At 40.4% G+C, this 26,514-nt stretch overlaps 1 protein-coding gene and 1 pseudogene across 2 annotated transcripts in view; both read left to right on the top strand.

Annotated features, from left to right (window-relative positions):
* Nucleotides 1–26,514, top strand: part of ADRBK2 (adrenergic, beta, receptor kinase 2) — a 158,703-nt gene that overhangs the window by 57,481 nt on the left and 74,708 nt on the right. For both annotated transcript variants that reach the window (XM_011934849.1, XM_011934847.1), the window contains exon 3: nucleotides 24,748–24,821. In XM_011934849.1, coding sequence (XP_011790239.1) covers nucleotides 24,748–24,821 — 74 coding nt within the window. The remainder of the gene's footprint in view (nucleotides 1–24,747; nucleotides 24,822–26,514) is intronic.
* LOC105506643 overlaps nucleotides 25,432–26,514 on the top strand; it is a 4,150-nt pseudogene continuing 3,067 nt past the window's right edge.

Genomic DNA, 26,514 nt, shown 5'->3' with positions numbered 1-26,514 from the left:
CCCTTCTCTCTTCCTTTACTCTGTCCTGCTCCCCACGTTCCTTCGTCTTTGTGTGTGTGTGTGTGGTTTTAAGGAGTGGAGAGTTTAATAGGCAAGAAGGAAGGGGGTAGGAAGAAGCTCCCCTGTACAGAGACAGAGGGAGGGGCGCTCCAAAGCCAAGAGAGGGAACCCCAAATGGGGCAGAAACCACCCAGGTGTGTATCTAGAAAGGCTGGAGGAGGCGCTGTCTGTTTTGCACAGGGCTCAGGGGATTGGTTTGACCAGGTCTGCCTTTCACATAGCCCGAGGAAAAAGCTGGCCCTCCCACCCTAGCCTTTTAATATGCAAGTGCAGGGCACCGTGATGTTCTGTGACGTTCTACACACGTGGGGATATGCGGGGGCCATCAGGTTGCCAGGAACGTGGGGCAAGGGCAAGAAGGCAGTGGTGATTGTCATGTTGGGTGGACCTAGTTTCTAATGGCCTGCATTTGCATATCAGAGGTGGCCAGCCTGGCTCTAAGAGCAGGGGCTTTACAAGAAACTTTTCCCAAGATGCTTTAAAAAATGAAAACGTCCCAAAACTTTTCCCCCCATCTGTTGCCCAGGCTGGAGTGCAGTGGCCGGATCTCAGCTTACTGCAAGTTCCGCCTCCCGGGTTTAGGCCATTCTCCTGCCTCAGCCTCCGGAGTAGCTGGGACTACAGGCGCCCACCACCTGGCTCGGCTAGTTTTTTTTTTTTTTGTATTTTTAGTAGAGACGGGGTTTCACCGTGTTAGCCAGGATGGTCTCGATCTCTTGACCTCGTGATCCGCCCGTCTCAGCCTCCCAAAGTGCTGGGATTACAGGCTTGAGCCACCGCGCCTGGCCTAAAATAATTTCTTAATAACTCCTACAACATTGCCCCCTGTGGAGACGCCACACTAACTGCTGTTGGAGGGTTTTGGGCAATGACTCTTTCTGGCTACTTCCTGCGGAAAAGGGGTGTTGTGGGGAACAGCAGCTAGGGTTCCTCCTGGGGCCGATCACGGTCCTCGGAAGAATGGCGTGTCCATGTGTTGTTCAGTTGACAGCATCATTGGAGTTTGATTGCTTCTAGGCAAGAAGAAACAATTTGAGTTGTAGTATTGTATATACAGGGTCCAAATATCAATACAAGACATATAAGTAAGAGAGGGATTAATAAAGGAGTTAAAGAATTCCATGAAGAAGACTGCAGTTTATTAAAGAGGGATTGTAGCCACTTGGGGCTGAAGCCGGCATTTTCCCTAAGCCTGTCAATAATTTTGATTTAATCTTTAAGTACCTGTAGATTTTCCTTTACTATACTAGAGGTGTTAATCCAAAAGCAGCATGTTTCATTTAAAAGTGCATCGCTAGACCCAATAAAAAGTCCTAGCAGACTTAGTGATAGTAAAACTTTCATGCTTCCTTTTTGTTAGGAACTGTTATCCCTGCTATAGGGATAATAATTAAGCTACTCAATTAAAAATAATATGACAGCGATGGAAACTTCCTGTCCAGTATTTCAGCTAGAAGGTGCTACTGTATATAACCCTATTGCAAATAGTAGAGTGAGGACAGCAGTTCCCACAAGTGTGGTGTGATAGGTAATTTCCATCTAAAATTTTACTCTCTAACATATAGAGTTCCCCTGTGGGGGTCTGTGAAGTTCTTTGGTTTTATTTTCCCAAACAAAGAAACCTCTGGGTTATGGGCACCTTACTCACTTCCATTACCTGACAGAATTTGCAAGATAATTGCCCAGAACTAGTATATTGATTCACATTTTTACATTACCCATCCCTGTTTTTCTTTCTTTTTTTTTCAAGCTGCAGAAGATCACCACTTGATTCACAGGAATAGGCAGGGTTAGTCTAAAATGTAGGCAAAAAGCTTAAAAACAATTAATGAGACTAGGATTTAATGACAAATGTACGATAACCTTTGGAACAAAATTTTTCTCTCCAGTCCTCATGTTTGGTAAAAACTAATTATGAATAAACGTTAGTTTTATACTTGGCCTGATTGTTTGCATAAAAGGCGGCAAGAATGGTTATTTTTACATGGGCCTTTTGGATTAGCTTTGATGAAACTCTATTCCACAAGGAATCTTAGATAAGACCCTTAAAGCCCAGCCATGGGTTTGTATCCTCAAATACCTGTGAGTTGGGTGATCCTCTCCTCTTGAGGTTGCAAGATAAACCGGGAGCTCCCAGACCTGTTAGAAAGTGACATTCTTTACTGACCACAGGTTAGGAACCCTGTGTAGAGACTGTATAGACAAGGTATGAGGCCAGTTCTCGCCAAGGGGCTTTTATTGGCTGTACATGTTAAGCTTGATTACTTGAAGAGAAACACACTGTTTCAGTTGAAGCCTTGGTAAAATAACCAGTTTTTCCAACTGTGTCCTGTTGACATCCTTTGCCTCTTTTTTTTTTAAAATCCCTCCTCTCTTTGTCAAAATAGCAGTAAGATCACCAGCAGAAGAGAATGAAATCAAAACTGACCCCACTTGAATTCATGAAACCACAGAATGTTAGGCCTAAGGGAAACTTGAGACTTGACCCCCTTCATTTGATTGATGAGGAAACTAAGGAGCACTGGCAGGAAGTGAGTTGGTAGAACCATACAGCTCGTTGGTGTGCAGCAGGCGCTGGAATGCAGGGAACACTGACCTTGGGTGGGATGCGGGGATCAGCTCCCTCAGCGTGAGGGTATCAGCCAGATCCTAGCGTCTGCTGTGCAGTGGGATCATGAAGAGCCAGGACCTGAAGGAGACCGAGTAGCGCTTATTTAGATTAGTTGTTGGGGGACATTGCTTTGAGGATGTGATGAGGGGATCATGAGGAGCAGCGTCGTCATCAGCTGGGGCAGGAGAGAGGGCAGTGCATTTCAGAAACTACCAGAAGGCCCATGCGGGCAGCACCCGATGAGAGAGAAGAGGGAGGCAGGGAACTGTGCAGGAGCCAAGGTTTTGAGTGTGATGGGAAGCTCTGGTGGGTTTTGATCAGGCCCGATGTATGTTTTAAGATCATTCTAGCCTCTTTATGAAGAATGAATTGCTGGGATCAGAGTGGGAACATGGCAACAGGAAGAAAAATCTGGCGACCCCTATCCCATTTAGGAAGTCGCCAAAGTTGGCTTTTGTCAGAGTAAGAGCAGCAGAGATGCAAGAATGGGTGGCCTGGGATATGTTCTGGAGCCAGAACTGAATAAGGAAGAGAAGACTCAAGGAGAAGTTCAGTGCCATAGTTTTGGGGTAACTGTATACATAGTTTCTATAATTCAGGGGAATAAATACATTCTATAAAGCATATTTTCTTTTCTTTTTGTTTTTTGAGGCAGGGTCTCATTTTGTAACCCAGGCTGGAGTACAGTGGCGCGATCTCGGCTCACTGCAACCTTTGCCTCCCGGGTTCAAGTGATTCTCCAGCCTCAGCCTCCTGAGTAGGTGGAAACACAGGTGTGTGTCACCACACGTGGCTAATTTTTGTGTCTTTTGTAGAAACGGGGTTTCTCCATGTTGTCCAGGCTGGTCTTATACTCCCGAGCTCAAAGCAGTCTGCCTGCCTCAGCCTCCCAAAGGGCTGGATTATGGGTGTGAGCCACCACGCCCGGCCATACTTTCTTAAATTATTCAGAAATATAGAAGGAGAGGGGCTAGCTAATGCGCAGAAAGACGAAGTGACGAGACAGAGGGATGCAGCGGCTACGATGGAATCAGGCCTTCCTGATTCCCGCCTTGTAAGGCCCCGCCTTTGGCCTGTGCTCCTCTCTGTCTCCTGCATCCTTGTTTGCACCTGTCCCTTCCCACAAGTAACCTCTGCACTTACTTGATGGCACAGCTTTGGTGCAGCCTTAGTGAGCCAGCTCGTTTCAGTTCTGTTGTTCATTTCATAATGAGTGATCATTTCTAGTATAGTGTGTTGCCGTTGCCTCTACCCGAACAGATCCAATACCTCACTAATTATCACCTCCCTGACCAGAAAAACGCAAACTAAGAAACCTGCACATCTGTATTCATGCATACACACATATGCGCATGCACACCTGGTGTCCTTTCCTCCCTTTCTATTGACATTAATGACACCACTGTCCTCCACGCTGTCCAGGATCCAGAGCTCTGAAGCCTCGCTGATGCCTTCTTGTCCGTGTCTCTCCTGCCCCATTATCCTCCATTCCCACCACAGCCAGCTTAGTTGTGCCATTATTGCCCTGACCCAGATAGTTCAGGACCTTCCTACCTGGCTAGCCTATTTTGATTTTTTTCTTTCTCCAGCCGTTTTGTTCAACTTTTAATTTTTGCTGGGAAGCATAGCCTCTGGCCAGGAGTTAGGATCAGGCACTTCCAATCTCCAGCTCCTTTTCTGTTGTCTAGCAATCTGAAAACAGTCTTACCACGATGTGATTGCATTTCGAAGCTTTGCTGAGCCCCCACTGCAGGGTGCGGTCAGCTTGTTCCTGTCACTCAGGTACCCAGAACTTGCCTCCATCTTTTTTTCCTCATCTCTTAATTTCAGCGTTCATTGTGAACATGCATCATGCTCCTGGCACCCTGCATCTGCTTTCACAGTCTCTCTCCCTCTGTGGAAGGCCACCTTCTTTCCTGTCCTCTTCACAAAGATTCACCATTCAGGGATTAGCTTAAAACCCTGATTTCCGGCTGGGTGTGGTGGCTCACGCCTGTAATCCCAGCACTTCGGGAGGCCGAGGCAGGCGGATCACGAGGTCAGGAGATTGAGACCATCCTGGCTAACACAGTGAAACCTCGTCTCTACTAAAAAATGCAAAAAATTAACCGGGCGTGGTGACGGGCGCCTGTAGTCCCAGCTACTCAGGAGGCGGAGGCAGGAGAATGGCGTGAACCCGGGAGGCGGAGCTTGCAGTGAGCCAAGATTGCACCACTGCACTCCAGCCTGGGCAACAGAGGGAGACTCCATCATAAAACAACAACAACAACAAAAACCCTGATTTCTGACTATGAATTATCTCTTTTTATGTTCCTGCTCTACTTATTGTCTGTAGCATTCATTTGGCGCTTACTGTGGAAAGTGTAGTACTGTGAGGTGCCTCTTTAATGTTTCCCAACTCATCCTTGAGGTCAAAGCTCATCTCTGAGGCTATTTTCTCTTTGTAATTCTAAAGCTTCTAGTTGAGTATTTTACACTTCTGAGGAACTGACTCTTCTGGTTGACTTTCTGTTTCCACACACAATGATTTCAACTGCCATTAGTATCAAACTGTTATTTGCAGCATTTAATATAAAGAGTGTATACTACATGATGATTCTCTCTCTTTTTTTTTTTTTTTTTTGAGACGGAGTCTGGCTCTGTCGCCCAGGCTGGAGTGCAGTGGTACAATCTCAGCTCACTGCAAGCTCTACCCACTAGGGTTCACGCCATTCTCCTGCCTCAGCCTCCCGAGTAGCTGGGACTACAGGCACCTACCACCATGCCCGGCTAATTTTTTGTATTTTTAGTAGAGACGGGGTTTCACCGTGTTAGCCAGGATGGTCTCGATCTCCTGACCTCGTGATCCGCCCGCCTCGGCCTCCCAAAGTGTTGGGATTACAGGCATGAGCCACCGCGCCCGGCCAATGATGATTCTCTTAGTGTGAAGTCTTAGTCCATGCACCTGTCTCCAAGTCATCTTGCCATAGGCCTTGCAGATGTCTGTGCACTGTTGGGATGGGTGATAAGATGAATATCTATCTGTGGAAATAGAGGGATCCTTTGGGCAGCTCTTTGGAGGAGGGATCAGGGAATAGCAGCTGTGTCCACTGCCCTTCCCTTGTACAGGGAGCGGGAGGGAGTGTTCACCGATCAAGCCAACTTCATTTCCACAGGAGATAGCCCCTCTTCTGGGAGGCTGTGAAGCCACTGGGTGTTACTTTCTTTAAAACGTTCAGAGTGAACTCTCACTAGAGGTATTCACAACTTACCAGATGACTTTAAAAAAATACCTCTGTTATTTAATTGACAAATTACTATATTCAGTTGGCTATAAGTTAAAATGAATTGGGGCAAAATAATCACAGAAACCATCTGATTGCTCTAGCAAGTAGTCAATTTATATGCATTAGATTCCACAGTAAATATGAAAAACAGCTCCAACCACAAGCTGGTTGGGGTGGCATAGCACTAGGCTGCGGGTGTGAGGATTGGTGCCCAGTCAGGGCTGACCTCTGCCCCCAATGGGTTGGCAGTGGCACCCATACCACCTGGTATTCCACTGTTACAAGTTTAGTCTTTTGAGTCTTGAAGGCTTTTGATAACATCTTCACATTCTAATAGAAATATTCAGCGGGGTGGAGGTAGGCAGGCACTATTAGTATATAGGTGTTGACACCAACTACCTATTTTGGGTAAGGTTAGGGACAGGGAAGAGGATGCAAGGGTCAGCTGGGGACAGGTGTCATGGCAGATAAGTGTCATATTGCAGAGTACCTTGGGGGAAGGAGAAGGAGTACAAATTCATAGCACCGACCTTCAGCCTTGCTCAGGGACTCCCGTGTTGGGGAGAAAGAGTTTCTCCTCTAAAATCCTCAGAACTGGGCCCAAGAGCCGAGTTTTTATTTTTTATGAAACAATTACCCACTTACACTGAAAACTATTCCCCAGCAGGCTTTTTGGCATTTGAAGCTTTCAGCAAGCAGAGTATTATATAACTAATAAATACTGAGTATTGGAATTCCTGAGGCTGGATCCCTTAGCCCGGTGGCTGAAGGCTAACCCTCCCTGAGCCTCCTTGGCGTAATAAAGCATACCTTCCACCTCTTCCCTGTAGGAACTTGCTCTGCCTAAATTGAAGTCACACTCTTTCCTTATCTCAAGCCACATTTCCTGCCTTTGAGCACTGGTTCATTCTTTCTCCTGACTCTATAGCCCATTAATCTCTCCAAGTCTAGCTTGCACTTAATGCCTTCCTGAAACCGTCTGTGACTGTGCCCCAACCGTGCCGGTCTTCCCTACCGCAACCGTGCCGGTCTTCCCTACCGCAACGGTGCTGGTCTTCCCTTAAGTAAATTTATCCAACGTTCATTGAGCTGATTAAGTACTAGCCATTGTGCTAGGGATTAGAGAGAAAAATAAACAAAAACAGACCACTTCCCTCTTGTAGCCCACAGCCTAGTCAGGGAGACAAATGAGAAACCAGGTGCTACTCATTGAACTAGGAAGCGATGTGTCCATCCTTAACATGATGCAGGCTGTCGGTTTCAAAGGGCAGTGTCATGTTTAAGAGGAGAATGCTAGAGGTATTTCTGTCAACACCAGGAATGACATGGAACCAGGAACGGACACACAGATCACTCACATGGATCTGACCAAGTACCTGAGAGGTGGACATCCAGAGGATTCCTTGAGCAACAGTATTGACTTGCAAATCCCAATACAGAAAAGCCCTAGAAACTTCTAAGCAAAAGCCCCATCATCCAGGGTAAAAACGGGCAAAGGCTATTGAGAGACAGGTCATTGAAACAGGGAAATAGATGGAACTTAAACCTAAGAAAAGATTTTCAATGTTATTCAAAAGTAAGAGAAACACAAAGTTGCTCTCAAATGTTATTTTATTATCTTTCAAATTGATAAAAAGCCGAAAGTTAAAGAACATACTTTTGACAGTGGGTTTCAAACTGGGCACTCCTATCCATTGCTGGTGGGAGTTAAAATAGGTACTACTCCAGCGGAGGCTAATGTGGCCCTGTCTACTGAAATAACAAAATGTCTGCATGACCTTTGACTTAGAAGTTTTACTCTGAGGAAGACATCCTGCAAGCATACCTGAATACATGATACACAGTGGATGTAGAGGGTTATTTATTGCAGCAGTTTTGTTAAAGCAAAATATTTGGCACAACCCAAACATTCACTGGAGAGCAAGTTATGTAAATTATGTTGTGGTATGAGATGGAATGCCATGCGGTTGTAAAAGGGAATCAAGTAGCTCCTCCTTACTGGTATAGAAAGATCTCCAAGGCATAGTGTTTTGGAAAAAAGGCTGATGTTGACAGTGTGTATAGAGTACAGTGGAAAATTAGAGTTCATATTTGCACTTGCTTTTATATTGTATTCGAAGGTAACACAAACACTTGTAACAAGGAATCCCCAGAATGTCAGGGACTGTACACAGGCAATGTTTTTTCTCATTTGGTAACAGTGCTTGTCACAAGTTGTCACGAGCCTGTAACATTTGTCACAGGTTGTTACAGATCAGCGTGAGGCTTTTCTGCATGCACTGAGGTCTTCCATCTTGTGGCACTGGTGTCCCTTAGGACTTGGAATCCCTGGCAGAGAGCTGTCACACCGATTTCTTAACAGCCGTGGCCCAGAGGTGACATACCCCACTTCCCAGAAAAGATGGAATAAACTAATAGCAGCAGGTGCCTTGGGGGTGATGGTGGTGGTACGTGACTGGCAAGATGAAGGGCAGGAAAGAGAGGAAAAGTTTTAAAATATATTTCAACAATTTTGAACTATATTATTCATTTATAAAATAAAAACAAATCATTGTCATAAAGTCGGATCATGCTCAGAAAATGGTAAGAACCCAGTGCTGTGGGAGCATAGAAGGCGCAGCTCTGCCTTGCCTTGGGGAGCGACCTTCCAAGTGTACTGCTCTCTGTAGTGCTGGCTTGAAGCCCTGAAGGTGTAGCAGGTGTTCACCAGGTCAAGCCTGCAGGAAGAGAGGCTTGTGAGAAAGGGGCTAGACAACTGGATGGCAGATAATTGCCAGGGGATTGGTGAAGAAAGGGTGGGTGCTGAGATGGGAGGAGTCCATATGAAGATACAGAGGCAGGATTTACGGTAAATAGGTTAATACAGCATGCGGAGCTGTGGGTGCTGGAACCTGCTGGAACCACCATCACCCCCAAGGCAACCACTGTTATTAGTTTCTCCCATCTTTTCAGAAAAGTGGGTTGTGTCACCTCTGGGCCAAGGCCATTAAGAAATCAGTGTGATGACTTTGATGTCTTTTCTCCCAACTCTGTGCAAGGGACTGTAAGTCGTAAGGGACATCTGACTGGTGGGTGGGTAGGTCAGGTCTGGTCAGGTCAGGTCTATGGCAGTGCATTTGCACGGTAGAGGAATGGGACAGAGCATGGTGTGCGTTGCAGTAACATGAATGTCTTATCCAATATCCTCTGCAACACCCATGGAAAGTTTTAAAGCAAGGAAGTGTCATGATCAGATCCAGATCTGATGTGAGTAGCATGAAGGATGAGTCGGAAAGGAGGATGACAGGTGGCTGGGAGCTTAGTGAGGATGCTGTTGCTGTCATCTAAGGAAGTAACACTGACGTTTTAGCATTTCTCCTCTACCAAGTGAATTCGGCACTTAATACAAGACGACTAAGTGTTATCATTTTGTGTGTAGCTATCAGGATCTCCAAGCAGAGTACAATTGCACTGAGGACCCTTCATTTTACATTATAGTATCATGCCATAAATACTGCCTGGCTGATTCTCTTGTTTTCAATAAACTTTTATTGATTTAATAAAACATACATATAGAAAAGTGCTGAAATCATGAGTTCATAGCCACATGGATTATCACAAAGCAAACTCATGGGTATTGACTGGTTGGCTCTTATTCTGTTCCTTCCTTGTTAAAATTATGGTTAGACTCAGCATGTTCACAACCTCCCCACCCCCACTTTGTCCGGAGAGGTGGATACATGATTTGTGCCGTACACTCAGACCCCGGTATCCGTAATGCCAGCTTTAATATTTGTTCTTAGAGAAGTCTCTGGGAAATGTAAGTCATATGGCTTATTTGAATAATATTTCTATTTCATTTTAAATTATTTTAAATCTCTCTTTATTTTAACTGTCAGTTTGTTTACTGTCTGATGTTGCAGAGAACTGTGATAAATGAAAAAATTGACTGCAATCTGGAGAGGAGTATTAGCATGGTGGCATAGTCAGAAATTTTTACTTTTCTGTCATTATGTAATGGTTTTAAAAGGCTGAAAGCCAGCCAACCATTGGAAGGGTTTGATAGAATTTTCTCGCCCCTACATTCTTACATTTCCCTCCCAGTCCCAGTTCGCGTTGTTCCTTTTTGAGTCAAGAGCCAATTGCTTGGAACATTCCATGAATTTTTCTTTGGCCACATTCATTTCCATTTGTGCTTTTGTCTATTGGACTCTTAATATTCATGGCTCAAAATCTCTCCATTATCTAAATGAATGATCCTATTAATAAATCTAGGAATATTTTATTGATATGCTGGAAGAACACATATGTGTTGAATTTAAATTGGGGGCAGGATGGAGAACTTGGGTTTTAGAAGATCTAAAACTATTTACAATATTCCCAAATTACATTTCATTTATAATTTTCTCCTCCTGTCAAGTTTTAAGTCAAGAAGTAGCAGTTCCAGTTTGAAAAGTAGAGTTAAACAAAAATAAACACATTTAAGGCTTATATGAAATAGATGATTATAGTTAACTGAATGCTCACTTTGATTTATGTTTATTGGCTCCTGTTGGAACTTGGAAGAAAAAAAGCAGAGAGCTGTTAATTGGGAATGTAGGTTAGTAATCCCTAGCCAGTAGAGACATAACATCTTATGGGAGTTTTCAGGTTTTATATCTGTATGCCTTTTTCTTTATTTATGAATTTGCTTTTTTATTTGTCATCTACAATTTCCCTTATTTTCATTTGTAAAGAATGTTTTGTATCCTGGACATGTCAGAGTACTTGTTTATGACCTCTGTATTACCAAGAACCCTTCTAATGACTTATTTTAGTCAACACTTACGTGTATGAATAATTTTATCCTCCATACAAACTTGCATTTATGAAAACATCCTGTAGACATTGAGAACTATGCAAGTGATGAGGCTGGCTTCTAGAAATTTTAGATTCCAGTTTGTGGCCTACTTACAGCCACTGTGAGGGAACATCTCTGAGCTTTATTCTTGGCTCAACTGTATGTACCCAATTTTATTTTTCTTTCTTCTTTCATGGTGCTATTTTTATTTAGGTGGGGGGGTGGAGGTGCAGGTTTATTGAGGTATAATTTAAATAAAGTAAAATTCAGCAATTAGATCTACAATTCTGTGAGTTTTGACCAATGCATAAAGTGTGCAGCTACTACCAAAATCAAGATACAAAGCAGTTAGTTACCTCCCCAAATTCCTGGTGACCCTTCATAGTCAGCCCACATGTAATGCTCTAGCTCCTGGCAACTATGGATCTGTTTTCTGTTCCTATGATTTCTCCTTTTCCAGAAGGTCTTCTAAGTGGAATCATTTAGCATGTAGCCTTTTGTTTCTTTGATTTAGCATGATGTGTTTGAAACTGGCATGTTGCACGTATCCGTAGTTCACTCCCGTGTATTGGGAAGCTTCCATTGTATGGATGCATCGCAGTTGGTTCATCCATCCGCCAACTGAACATTTGGGTTGTTTCCAGTTTTTGGATTCTGTATATAAAGCTAACTACTATAAATAGCTGTTTGCAGATTTCTGTGTGACTATAAGAGCATACATTTTTATTTCTCTTGGGTAAATACTTAGGAGTGGGATTGTTGGGTCAAACGACAAATGTTTGTTTAAAGAAGCTGTTTTCAAAGAGGCTATACAAATTGCATTCTTACTAGCAGTCTAAGAGTTCCAACTGCTCCACATCCTTCCCAGCATTGCTATTGTCTTTTCTTTTTTGCTTTTATTATTCTAGTATATAGTATTATCTTATTGTGATTTTAATTGGTATTTTCCTAATGACTAATGGTATTAGTTTTTCATGCTTTCAGTTGACATTTACGTATCTTTGGTGAAAGTGTATTCAAGTCTTTTGCTCAAAAATACTGGTTTGTGTTCTCGTTATTGCATTTTGAGAGTCTTTCATGTATTTTGGATACAAGTCCTTTAGCAGATATATATTTTATACATATTTTCTCCAAATATATAGCATGTCTTTGCATTTTCTTAAGCATGTAGAACAGAAATTTTAAAGTATAATGAAATTGAATTTGCCAGTTTTCACCCTTGTAGATCATGTTGGATCTTGGTGGCCTTTGCTTTAACCCAAGGTTGCAAAGATTTTCTTGAATTTTTTCCTACAATTTTATAGTTTGAAGATTTATATTTAATTCTGTTATCCATTTTGAGTTAATTTTTGTAGGAATCACATATTTTTGCACAGAGATGTTCAATTGTTCCAGCACCATTTGTTGAAAAGGCTTTCTTCTCCTCATTGAACCATCCTTGCACCTTGGTGAAAAGTCAATTGATTATGTATATGTAGATCTATTTCTGGACTGTATTCTTTTTCATTGATGTATGTGTTTATCCTTTTCTCCAACAGCATACTGCCTGGATTACTGTATCTTTATAATATATCTTTTTTGTTTGTTTGTTGTTTTTGTTTTTTGAGACGGAGTCTTGCTCTGTCACCCAGGCTGGCATGCAGTGGCACGATCTTGGCTCACTGCAACCTCTGCCTCCCAGGTTCCAGTGATTCTCCTGCCTCAGCCTCCCAAGTAGCTGGGATTATAGGCACCTACCACCATGCCTGGCTAATTTTTTTTTTTTGTATTTTTAGTAAAGACAGGGTTTCACCATGTTGGCTAGGCTGGCTTCGAACTTCTGACCTCAAGTGATCCACTCACCTCGGCCTCCCAAAGTGCTAGGATTACAGACGTGAGCCACCGCACCCAGCCTATAATATATCTTGAAACCAGATAGTGTAAATCCTTTTTGTTATTTTCAAAAAGTTTATTATTCTGGTTCTTTTGATTTTTAATATAAATTTTAGAATCAGTTTATTGATTTTTTACAAAAATTTCTGCTGGATTTTTGACTGGGATCATGTTAAGTTTATAGATTGATTTAGGAGGAATAGCCATCTTACCAATATCAAGTCTTCCAATCCATTCCATGAGCATGGTATTATTCTTAATTATTTGGATAACTTCTGTTTTTGTTCATTAGTATTTTGTAGTTTTTAGCATACAAATCATGCACATATCTGGTTAGATTTATTTCTAAGTGTTGGGTTTTTTTGTGTTATTATTGTTCTGTTGCTTAAGTTTAAATTTCCCATTGTTCAGTACTAATAAATAAAAATATCAATTCAGAATGTGCACCAAATATATGAATACATCTATTTAATTAATTTATTTCTGAAGCAAATGATAATTTAGGGCACTTTTGATTTCATTATCTCTTGGCAAAATGGTTGATTGTGTATTTCATGATAATATTTTAAATAGTTGGTTTTTCATGTTTTATTTTAATGCCTTGGTTGGTCAAACTTTTGAAACTTTATAAGAAAATGCATTAAAATAATTTGATTATTTGATTATTGAGGCTTTTAATTATTCCATACAGCATAGTTATGGCGAGTGTTCACTCTCTGCTCTTTGGATAATTTAATTTTTATTTCTAGACCTTCATGTTACTGTCTAGGTGTTTGTCCCTAGCTTTTAAGGTCTTTCAATAATCAGCTTGTTTTGTCCATTTCATTTTCTTCTTCTCTTTGATTTCATGATTATTAGTTATGTTTGTATTTTTCACCATTCAATTCATGACTTTCTAATTTGATTAATTTTATTTTATTTAGAGATATAGAATCTAAGAGTTGAAAAAATTCTGGAGATTAATCCAAGGGGTTTTTCTTTTAAACCTGAAAAAATCTACTAATATTAGAGGAACCTAACACCTGTTTTGTTAATTTGTTCACATGGGCAAATTAAGACACAAGGTCTAACATGTAATGCTGGTTTAGAGATCCTGGTTTAGAGATAATTCTAGTATGGTCAGTGGGGCTGTCTCATGATACGTGTTGTGATGCTGGGTGATAAGATGTAAGGTAGTTGTTTCATGGTGCTTGCAGGGGCTGGAGGGAATTTCCAATTATACGGGAGCTAGTGTGCTTGCTTAGGGTGTTTTACTCAAAAGACTGCAGAGAAATATAATACGTGAAAATGATAATCTTCGAATTGTTATGATAAAATATTTTAGAAAACTCTTGGAACATATAACTGATTTGCTGCATTAAAGCACCTTTATGTTTCCTCTCAGAATTACGTTTAATTATAAGGGAGCTTATTAACATTGCTCTGGTTAAATTATATTAGCGTTTCCATTATATTGTGTTTGTTCAAGGATTTAAAGTGCTGTAAGTTTTCTTCCAGTACGAAAGTCTATATATAGTTTTTAAATGAGTTGGAAATTACTAATTATAAAAGGAATAAATATTTGAAAAGCCAGTTGGACAGCAATCATTTCTATTATTAGTCACATAAAATTTCTAATAGTTAAAAGCCACATTTCAGTTATTTTTCTCTAGCCTTTTTGCCAATAATTGTATATAATTTTAGTCATAAATGAGTTTTGTGATTTTGCCACTTTTCTAATAACTTTGTATATTGATATGCATTTTAAAATTATATTTTGAAATAACTTCAAACTCAGAAAAGTCATAAGAATGGTATGAAGAATTCTATATATCCTTTAAACCAAGCTTGTCCAACTTGCAGCCCGCGGGCTGCATGCAGCCCACGACGGCTTTGAATGTGGCCCCACACAAATTTATAAACTTCCTTAAAACATTATGAGATGTTTTTATGATTTTTTTTTTTTTTTTAACATGTGGCCCAAGACAATTCTTCCAATGTGGCTTAGAGAAGCTGAAAGACTGGACACTCCTGCTTTCATTGTTTGTATACATTTTGCCTCATTTGTTTCATTATTCTTTCTTTGTATGATTTTTGGGGGGTGTAATTTAGAGGCATCATACTTCTTGACTATTATATGTTTCAGCCTGTATTTCTTTTTTTTGAGATGGAGTCTCGCTCTGTCGCCCAGGGTGGAGTGCAGTGGCTCCATCTCGGCTCACTGCAAGCTCTGCCTCCTGGGTTTACGCCATTCTTCTGCCTCAGCCTACCCAGTAGCTGGAACTACAGGCGCCTGCCGCCACGCCCGGCTAATTTTTTTGTATTTTTAGTAGAAACGGGGTTTCACTGTGTTAGCCAGGATGGTCTCGATCTCCTGACCTCGTGATCTGCCTGCCTCGGCCTCCCAAACTGCTGGGATTACAGGCGTGAGCCACTGCGCCTGGCCAGCCTGTATTTCTTAAGAACAAGGTTTTTGTCTTAGAGATCCACAGTACAATGTTCAAAATCAGGACATTGAGCGCACATATAATATTACTGTCTAATCCAAAGTCCATATTCACATTTCGACAGTTGTTTTCCAGAATGTTCTTTTTTTGCGATAATTTTTCCTGGTCCAGGATTGAATCTGGGAACATGCTTGCATTTCCTTGTCATACCTTTAGTCTCCTTTAATCTGGACAAATCCCTCAGCTTTCTTTTACTTTCTTGATCTTAACATTTGTAAAGAGTACAGGACAACTATTTTGTAAAATATCCCTTTCTTTTTTTTCGTTTAGTGGTTCATAATAATTAAGATCCATGTTAGGCACTTTTGTCAGGGAGACCATAGGTCAGATGTTGTGTTGTTCTCAGGGCATCTCGATGTGGTGTTGTCCCAAGTCTGGTGATTGTTAATTTTGACCATTTGCTTAAAGTGGGTGTTTGCTAGCATCCTCCACTGTTACGAGTTTTCCCTTTGTAAATAAGTAACTTGTGGGAGTTGCTTTTGACACTACGTAAATATTCTGCTCCTACTCAAACTTACTCACTAGTTTTGGCACCCATCAGTTTTCTGACTCCATCATTCATTCCGTAGTTTTTGATTGGCATTTGACTATAAGAAAGCGCTTTTCCTTCTCCCTATTTGCTTATTTATATCAGTATGCACTCATGGATCCTTAATTTATCTAATGGGTTATGATCTATTACTCTTCTTATTTATTTTGATATGTTCACATTTTCCCAGTTTTGGCTACTAGGAGCGCTTTTAAGCTGGTTCCTGTTCAAATAGCTCCATCATCCTACAAGCCCTTGCTTACTTTCTAGCAGATGTTTAAAGCTCATGTTGTTATTTATTCACTGTCCTTGCCCTAGAATCAATCAGCCTTTTCTCTAAGGAGCTCTAGTTGCTTTTAATGGAGAATGGTGTTTAGCAGCCTAAATTTGGACACAGAAGTGCTCATTGCTGCCGGTGTGTCATTGCTTCTAGACCTTCATAAACAGAGCAAATAAATGTTTGTGTATATGTGTAGGTGTTCATATATCTACCTACCAAAAACAATGAGTTCAAATAGATACTCCCATTCCAATTCAGTGCTACAATGTACCTTCTGTTCTCTTTCCATGTTTTAACTCTCTTGTCCAAAAAGGCTCTTATTATCCTCAATATATTTACTCATTTGTGTAAGCCTAGAATACACTGTAAATAGTTTCCGAACTGCTAACTCATACTACTGTGAAAGCAAACCTACTAGCTAGAGTTAATATTTGTTTTCAGTTCTTTAAGGTAAATTTACTTACAGTACTGTACACAGTTTAATTCTGATAAATGTATTGACCTACATAACCCCTTCCTCTATCAAAAGACAGAATATTTCCATTCTTCAAAAGTTCCTTCATGCCTCTTCCTAATTTCATGTTCGTAGAGGCAAGCATTTTTCTGTTTTTTTTTGGTTTGTTTTTTTTGTTTTTTTGTTTTTTGAGACAGAGTCTCACTCTGTCGCCGAGGCTGGAGTGCAATGGCGTGATCTGCACTCACTGCAAGCTCCGCCTCCCAGGTTCATGCCATTCTCCTGCCTCAGCCTCCCGTGTAGCTGGGACTACAGGTGCCTGCCACAGCACCTGGCTGATTTTTTTGTATTTTTAGTAGAGACGGGGTTTCACCGTGTTCGCCAGGATGGTCTCGATCTCCTGACCTCGTGATCCGCCCGTCTCGGCCTCCCAGAGTGCTGGGATGGGATTACAGGCATGAGTGGTTTTTTTTATTTTTAGTTTTTTTTAAAAAAAAACATAGATAAGTTTTGCCTGTTCTAGAATTTATGTATGTGGAATTATACAGCATATACTTCTTTGTATCTGGCAACCTTTGACCAACATAATGTCTGACATTTACTGACGGTGATGGTAAAGTTTAGTAGTCAACTTGACTAGGTTAAATGTGATGCCCAGATAGCTGGTAAAACATTATTGTTGGGTGTGTCTGTGAGGATGTTTCTGGAAGATACTAGCATTTGAATCAGTGTAAAAAGATCCACCATCAGGGATATGGGTGGCTATTGCCCAATCCATTGAGGGCCTGCAGGAATAGAACAAAAAGGTAGAGAAAGGGCCTATCCTTTCTCTCTCTTTGAGCTTGGGCATCCATCTTCTCCTGCCCTTGGACATTGGAGCTCCAGTTTCTCAGGCCTTGGAATTCCAGGATTGATACTAGCAGCCTTTTCTTGGTTCTCAGACCTTTGCCCTTGGCTTGGGAGAATGGTTCTCCTGGTTCTCAGGTCTTTAAGCTTGTACTGAGTTACACCATCTGTTTCTCCAGCTTGCAGACATCATAGCATGGGACTTCTCGGTCTCTATAATCATGTGAGCCAATTCCTATAATAAGTCTCCTCTTACTTGCTTATATATATCTTACTGATTCTGTTTCTCTGGAGAACCGTGACTAATACAGGTACAATGCTGGAAGTATCAGTAGTTTGTTTTGTTTTATTGCTGAATAGTATTCCATTGTGTGAAAATATCACAATCTGCCTATCTTCCTGTTGATAGTCTTTGAATTGTTTCAGATAAGTTATGAATAAAGCTGCTATGAAGATTCCCTATACAAGTGTTTTTGGAGATACAGGTTTTCACTGGATAAGTATCTAACAGAGGAATCACTGCATTGTATAAGTGTGTGCTTAATTTTATAAGAAACTTTCAAACTATTTTCCTAAGGGACTGAACGTTCTTTACCATGCTCAAAATCTATTTAACGCAACATTCTCCAGTGATACAGAAGTAATAGGATGCGTGTATACAGACAGAAAGAGACTTATTGTAAGGAACTGGCTTATGTGATTATGGAGACGGGCAAATCTGCAGTGTGAGCTGGCAGGCTCGAGACCCAGGATAGCTGGTAGTGCAGATGAAGTCTGGAGGCAGTCTGCTGGGAAATTCTCCCTTCCCTGGGGCATCTGATCTTTGTGTTCTATTCAGGCTTTCAACTGATTGGATGCAGCCCGCCCACGTTATGGGGAGCAATCTGCTTACTCGCAGTTTACTGATCTAAATGTTAATCTCATTCCAGGACATTCTCTAAGATGAAATTAACCATCACACATCCACCCCTTGTCATCTTGGTGCTCATACACATCTCCTTACACCACGATTAATCTCCAATAAAGACGATAACAAGGTCATACTTCCATCTAACATGATACAACTAGTCTGCGTACAATGGAAAAATGCATGGATTCTTTTCCCAGAAGAGGATGCAAAGTCCTTGGATAATGTTTGCTCTTTTCTTCGATGTCCTGCAACTTAAATGCTATCATGTAAAGTTAACAATATTTAAATGCTACACTAGGAAGTCAGTATATCTTCTGTTCCATGATAAAGGGATAAGAAGGGGGAAAGAAAGCAAAGATATTTGCTTAACATAAACACACACAATAAGGGGGAACCACTCATGACAGTTGCAGTCCTCATTCCTCTAACTGGTCACATGGTTGTAGCTGGTATTCCTTACTGCCATGCATTATGTGATCCCTTTACCATCAGTAAGCACCTCAGTGGGTCATGGTTCTGTATCTGGTGGGATGACCGAAATCATTAATCCTGAAAGGTCTGGGACATTCATAGCCCCACCTGAATTGGGTTATAGTTTTCCCTTGACTTTAATCACAGGCCATAGTAATGGTGGGGGGATACCCTAGGAAATCTCCTGTATTCCAGACACGCTCTTCCTTATCTCTCTAGTGTGGATCCCCTTGGCAGTCAGGCTCCATCACTCCAGCCCACACAAAATCTCCCTTCCCTGCCTGTTGATTCAGAGGCATGGGGGACCCAAGGCATTGTCTGTCCTCCTAAGCAACTTACTGGAGTTATGGCTGCCTTGTATCCCTGCTGACATTTGGGGTTGTCAATATTTAACTTAGCCATTCTAGTAGTTGAGAAGGGGTATCTTAGAGTGGCTTAATTTACATTTACATGATGACCAATGATGCTGAGTCCCTTTCATGGGCTTACTGGGTGTTTATATTCCTTTCTTGTGAAGTGTTCATGTGTTGTGATGTGTTCAAATCTTCCTTGAGTTCTTTTATTGAGTTGTTCTTCTTTTAACATGGATTTGTAAGAATTTTGTTTGTTTCTTTGAATGCAAATTTACAAGGCATTTTTTCTAACTTAGGTTTTATAATATTTTACCCCAGTCCATGACTGGTCTATTTTTCTAACAGTGTCTTTTGAAGAACAGAAGTTCTACATTTTGATAAAGTATAATTTATCATTTCTTTCTTTACCCTGCCTAAGAAATCTTTTGCATAAAGATTTTCTGTGAAGATATTCTATATATACTCTAGAAGCATTATAATTTTAGCCTTCACATTTAGTTCTATGATAATCCTTAATTTAATTCTTTATAAGGTGTGAGGTAACAATTCCTTTCATCCTTTTCCCCATATGGATATCAGCTTTCCCAGTATCATTTGTTGAAAAGACTTAAATTGACTGTATAAATGTGGATATATTCTGGGACCCTATATTTCTGTTCCAGTGATTTAATCTAATGCCACTAAATTATATAACCATATTAATCAGTCTAATGCATTGATTAAGATTAGTATGGCTGTGTAATGAGTCTTGAAATTGGACAGCATTAAGGCCTTGAACTTTGTCCCTCTTCCTTAAGATGTTTTGGGTATTCTAGGTTTTTTGCATTTCCATATATATTTTAGAATCAGCTTGTCGGTTTCTTTAAAAAGGCCTGTTGGACTTACGATTGTAATTGCACTGAATCTACAAATTAATTTGAGGAGAATTAACATCTAAGCAATACTAAATCTTCCAATCCATGAACTGAGTATATATTTCCATTTATTTAGATCTTCTTTGATTTCTCTCAGTAACATTTTATAGTTTTTAGCATTTGGTCTTGTATGTCATTTAGTTATTTATTCCTATGTATTGATAGTTCTTTGTTATTACAAACTGACTTGCTTTTAAAATTCCATTTTAAAATTGTGTGCTATGAGTTTATAAGAATTTCATTGGTTCTTATCTAATGACCTAATATCCTGTGGCCTTGCTAAATTTACTTACGATTTGACAAAGATAGGATTTGCCAGGTAGGTAACCAGATTGAATAGAATCAGTTTTAATTCTTCCTTTTCAATTTGGAAAACCTTTATTTCCTTTTCTTACTTTATTGCATTGGCTAGGACCTCTAATACAGTGTTGAAGAGGAGTGAGATTACATATTCCAGCTTTTTTCTTATCTGACATGCATTGTATTTTGTTTATCTCACAGCTCAGAAAGGCCTTACTGACCGTTCTATCTGAAATACATCTTCCCCTTTTTATCATTATCTCAGCATCATATTTAATTACTTCATATTCCTTGTTATAAATTGTATGTGTTTATTTCTTTGTTGTCTGTCTCTTACACTAATCCATAAGCCCCGTATTGGAAAAACACTGTTTTCACAATTACATCCTCAGTGAGTAACACAGTGGCTCTTAGTAGATACTCAGTAAATGTTTTCTAGAATTAGTCAATATTAGGAGGAAGTTTTAGTAGTTATGCAGTCTACTCTCCTTCCTAGTGTCTTAATCTCCTTGGTAAAACTGAGGACAAGTATTTTTTCTTGCAAGAACATTTTCATATTTCTCTTTTCACCTTTCTAATTTTTAGGAGATTTCAAATTTTCTCATAGAAACCACTTGTATTTAATACTTTCAAAAGCTCTTAACTTACATTTTATAAAAAGCAATACAATTCTTTATACTGATTTTTGAAAAATTATCATGATGGCAAATTGGGATAGTTTGCCTTTCCTGGGTGTTACATACACTAAAAAGTTAATCAATATTCAGCATTTTGCAGTGGTTCAAATATAGAAACAAAGTAAACACGTGTCATAGATACCTACTAAGCAGGTGTTAGGCCACTATTTTTTACTCTTTAAGATCTGGAGAAATTGCAATGATGAAGTGAGCTTGTTAGGCAAAGTATTTCCTTATTTTTGCCTCTTATATTTTGCCCTAATCTAGGCCATGCTTCATTTGCTTTTTATATAATTTAAGGCTGATGAAGGTAAGTTGCGTTCAGCCTAGGACATTTAGGAGGTCCTAGTGATTTAGGATTTAGCCAAAAAGCAAATATCTTTCTTCCTTCTGCTCCATTTTAACAGCTCCATTTAAATAGCTGATAGAAGGTAAAGCTTCAGTTTATGTGCACACAGGAGGAAAATAATATTTTGTGTTTCCTATAGTGTGTTAAACTAAGTCCTTGGCTTATTCTACCAATCGACAATGAAAATTTCCTTAAAGAAATACGTAAACACATTCTAAGCTGGGTGCTCATTCATTCAACTCCCTCTTTCCCTCATCTCTCCTCTTTCTGTCCTCTTCCTTCCTTCTTTCCCCCCACTTCTCTCCCTCTCCTTGTACCTATTCTCTCTCTTCTACCTTTTTTCCTTTGTTCTCTCTCCTGAGCTCTGTCTTTGTCACAGTCAATCCTCTTGTGCAAATGTAGTAGAGAATAAAACACCTGTACCCTATGCATTGCAGCTTACATTGTAGTGGGAGAGGTAGACAGTACAGAAGCAAATATAAACATGTGACAATTTTTGCTCATCGTAAGTGCTACAAAGTGTTTTGTGGTGTGTGTGTGTGAATGGATGCGAGATAGACAGCAAGACAGTGAGAATGAATGAGAATCATGAAAGGCCTCCTCAAGGAAAGGGGTATTTTAAGTGAGCTAGTGAGCTGTTTGTCTAGAAGATCCAGGACAAGTGTGTGAGACAGTGGGAATAGCCGGTAAGAAACCCTGAGAAGGGAATGAGCTTGGTGTTAGAGAAACTACAGTACAGAAGCTTGGCCTAAGTGAAGTGAGCTTGGGGAGAGCACTGTGAGATGAGGCCAGAGAAGGAAATGGTGACTCCAGAGGGTGTGGGTAGGCTGTGGTGAAGAGTTTCAGTTTGATTCCAAGTGTAGCCAAAAGACAGTGGTCCATGTGTGGTATTATTTCATTTTGTCATTTAGACATTTTGAAAACATCTCTAATTTGATCAAAATACTTAAGTTCAAATTCTCATGTTAGTTTTCTCTTCCAGAAATAGAAAAAGAAATACATGTGGCAAAAACTGACAACATTGAAAAAAGATGAACAAATCTACAATTACAAATGGAGAGTTCAACACTTCACTGTTGATGATGGATAGAAAAAATAGACAGATGGCCAGGCGTGGTGGCTCACGCCTGTAATCCCAGCACTTTGGGAGGCTGAGGCGAGCAGATCACCTGAGGTCAGGAGTTCGAGACCAGTCTGACCAACATGGTGAAACCCCATCTCTACTAAAAGTTCAAAAATTAGCTGGGCATGGTGATAGGTGCCTGTAATCCCAGCTGCTCGAGAGGCTGAGGCAGGAGAATTACTTGAACCTGGGAGGCGGAGGTTGCAGTGAGACAAAATCTTGCCATTGCACTCCAGCCTGGGCGACAGAGCAAGACTCTGTCTCAAAACAAACAACAAACAAACAAACAAAAGAGAATAAATAGACATTCAGTAAAGATTCAGAGGATGATCTTTTATTTTGACGTATTTAGGGAGTACAAGTGCAGTTTTGTTACATAGATACATTGCATAGTGGTCTCTGAGCTTTTAGTGCCCATTGTAACCAGTGTGTGATTTTTTCATGGCTTACTCCTCTCCTATCCTCCTGCCTTTTGGAGCTTCCAGTGTCTATTATTTTACTCCCTATGTCCACGTGTACCCATTGTTTAGCTCCCACTTGTAAATGAGGACCTGCAGTATTTGACTCTCTGTTTCTGACTTACTTCACTTAGGATAATGGCGTTCAGTTCCATTTGTGTTGCTGCAGAGGACCATCTTGAACAACTCTATCAAGCCCACTTGGTTTAATTGCCTTTGTATTCTTTTAAATGAAATACTCCACCCTACAAGAACAGAATGCACATTTGTTTCAAGTGCCATACAGTATTCACCTAGATAGACTAAAAGTTTCAATGCATTTAAAAGCATTGAAATCATACCAAGCATGTTCTCTGACCACAAACAGAGCTAAACAGAAATCAGTGTCTGAAAAATCCCCAAATATTTTGAAATTAAACTACACCCTTCTGAAGGACTCACAGATCAAAGAAGAAATAACAAGGGAAATTAGGAAATCCTTTGAAATGAATGAAAATCAAGAAACAATCATTACTCTTAAAATCAAAATACTAACATACAAACAGATAGAGATGTATCCTTCCCATTTGCCTGCTTCTTGAATTTCCTACTTCCTGCCTATGTTGGGGTCATCGCAGTTTCTCCGTGGGAGGAGCGTGGCTGTGCTCCCCCTGCAGATGTGCGCCTGACCCTGGTAAAGTCTGGCTGTGCCTATTTAGCTAGTACTCTTCGTCATTCTACTCTAGTTTGAGTGAACGAACGCTTACCATTTTCAAAGGCCATATTCCAGGAACTATGGAGGGGAATTTATAGATCAGTCACAGACCAGTTCAGGTTACAAGATCCTTATGCTAATGTTAATTAAAATCTCATCACAGCCACTTCCCTTTTCAGTCCCACCTGGGGAATTCTGGTCCACTTCATCTCTATGTGGTAGACTTTGTGAGTCTTTCTTCAGTTCCTGTCTGTGGCTTCTGTTTCTGCGAACTCTCCATGTAATTGTTTTGACTTTTTGGAATTTTATAATCTTCAAGTATCTCTACCTTCAGTCTGGTATCACCTTGTAGTATTCAAGTTTGTTTATCTAGGCGTGACCATTAGGCATTAAGCTAGGCACTAGGATTTCAAATGGAATGGAAGCCTTATAAATCAGGTAATTAATTAGTGTGTGGTAAATATTTAGGCAGAATGTTGGAAAGGCTAAGTAAACAAACATTCATTCAATGCACATTTTTTGACGACCTACTGTGTACCAGGCATTGTGTAATAGGGGCTGTCTCATCAGAGAAGACTTCAGAGCACAGGTGGCCTTTGAGTTCAATTCTGGTTATTTTAGGAATTTTCAAGATACAGAGAGGGGTGTGGTATTCTAGCCAAAGATATTTAAAGGTGAGGCATGTAGTTGTGAAGGAGTAAAGAATGACCTGGGAATGGGTAATCTGCTCTGGCACTAGGTATTTGGTAGGGACTTGGAAATAGTGAGTAAGTGGCAAGAGAAGGGACTAGAAAGGTGTGGGAAGTTCTTTTTGGAAGTTTTTGTTTTTGTTTTTAGGGAGTTTAGTCCTATTTTAGTGGGCATAGTGTTTATTAGTGTCTTGGTGATTCTCACCAACACTTTCATACTGTCTGTATCTCTTATTCCTTTGGTTGTTATTTTGGTCACTACAATGGTCAGCGGCTCCAAGTGGCAGTCGTGAAAGTCAGCTCTGTTGTATCATACTTTTGTAGAAAGTATGTAGAAAGTGGGGAGTGGGGAGGGGGGAACATGAATAGGGAAGGAATCCTGAAGCAATGAGCCAAGTATGTGGTATTTTTCTGTCCAGAGTATTTCCTTCTAGGAATTAATTAATTCACTAGTTTCTTGAATTTTTTTTAAAAAAAAGTAGAGGAGGAAGAGGTTGAGGTATAAACACATTGCTTTGAAAACACCCTTGTGGGATAAAATTTCAATTAATTGCCCACCCTGAAATTTTTTATTTTTTTCCTTTAGGTTTCTTGCTATTTAAAGATTTTTGTTTGAATGAAATTAATGAAGCTGTACCTCAGGTGAAGTTTTATGAAGAGGTAAGAAGTAACTGTTTTACTGATGCTTTTCTTTCAAAAGCATATTTAAACTGTACTTTGGAACATATTAAGACTACTCAATATCTTATAAATATTTAGAAATTCATTGAAAGTAATTAGTAGTGCAAAATATAGTATCAAGTTGGAGAAGCTAACAGGTATAAAAAGCTGAGCATGCCATAAAAGTCGCATTCTTAAAGGCTTCAGAGTGCTATGGAAGCAGTGAGGGACAGTTGGACTAAAGTTCCAGAGATGGGAGGCTCATCCAGAGCTGCACCAAGGAGCGCCAGGTATTTTCTTTTCTGTGGAAGCGTGCTAGTTCTGGAGATGTGAGCAGAGGCAGAGGACTGCTATTAGCTTTGAAAGAGATACTAGCCAAGGTTTTCTGGTCATACTTGATTGACAAATTGGATATTTGGTTGGGGGTGTGATGGGGCACTCAAATGCATGACCAATTTTCCCCATATAACATTTGGTGAAATCTGAGGTTGGCGGGGAGCTGAAGAGAGAGGCCAGAAACTTCCGGAAAGGCACATTGAAATCTCTTACAGCCTTACAGTGCCTAGGAAACAGACCTGCTGGAGGCTGGAGGCTGGAAACAGAATGGGCGAGAGGTGAAAACCCTAGAGGAAGTGGTCTGGTGACACTGAGTATCTACAGCTACTTTTCACCCAGGGTGTCTGTTGATTTCAGATGTAGCAGGCAGATGAGCATCCAGGCTTGGCTGCTTCTGGGAGACAAAAGTTACAGAAAAGGTTTCTGGAGCTAGAATTTCAAAATAAGACTAGAGGAGAGCCCCACATATGAGATTAGTCACCCTCTCAAAACACATGCCAAGTTTTCAAGCTGAGTGGGGTGGGAGGCCAGAGAGCTAAGCTGAAAACTTGTTATGGGCAGAACTGAATCCAGTGCTAAGGAAATAAAAGTCGCTCCTTGAACTCCATGGGGGGCATGCCTTAGAAACAGGGTCAAGGCAGAAGCAGACGGGGTACTACAAAAATGACAACCCAACCTAGCGCCATCCCTTATTGGATGATGAGCTCCCTCCTTACCTGCTTACCAGAGTACAAAGGAAACCCTTTTCTGTCTTTTTTATAGGTAGGCAATAACATTATATAAGGACTGTGTAGTGTTTAGCATACAGTAAAGAATTATGAGACATGCTAAGAAGCAAGATCATGTGAATCATAGACAAGGCGATAAAAGCAGACCAGCAGGTGAGTCAGATATTGGAGTTAGCAGACAGTAAAATAACTATGAATCATATGTTCAAGAAAAAAGAGAAAAAGATGGACAAAATAGATGAAGGGATACATAATTTCAGGATAATTTGAATTTATTATGAAGACTTAAACACTTTAGAACAGAAAGTACTATATTTGAAATTAGGACTAATGGTTCAATTCAATAGCAGATTGGTTAGAGTTCAAGACAAAATAAATAGGAAGGCAGGTCAGTGGATAATCTCAAACTGAAGCACAGAGAAAAGGAATCAAAAAAAGAAACAGGAACATTAGAGACACATGAGACATTCTTAAAAGGTCTAACACATGTAGGTTTGGAGTTTCAGAAAGAGAAGGGAGAGAATAGGGCAAAAGCAATATTTGAAAAGATAATACTAAGAATTTTACAGGCCAGGTGCGGTGGCTCACGCCTGTAATTCTAGCACTTTGGGAGGCCGAGGCAGGCGGAT

The sequence above is a fragment of the Colobus angolensis genome, unplaced genomic scaffold (assembly GCF_000951035.1).
Source record: "Colobus angolensis palliatus isolate OR3802 unplaced genomic scaffold, Cang.pa_1.0 Scaffold139, whole genome shotgun sequence".
NCBI classification, from domain to species: Eukaryota; Metazoa; Chordata; class Mammalia; order Primates; family Cercopithecidae; genus Colobus; species Colobus angolensis.
Note: the sequence above shows the minus strand (reverse complement) of the source record. Positions and strands in the feature narration are given on the sequence as shown.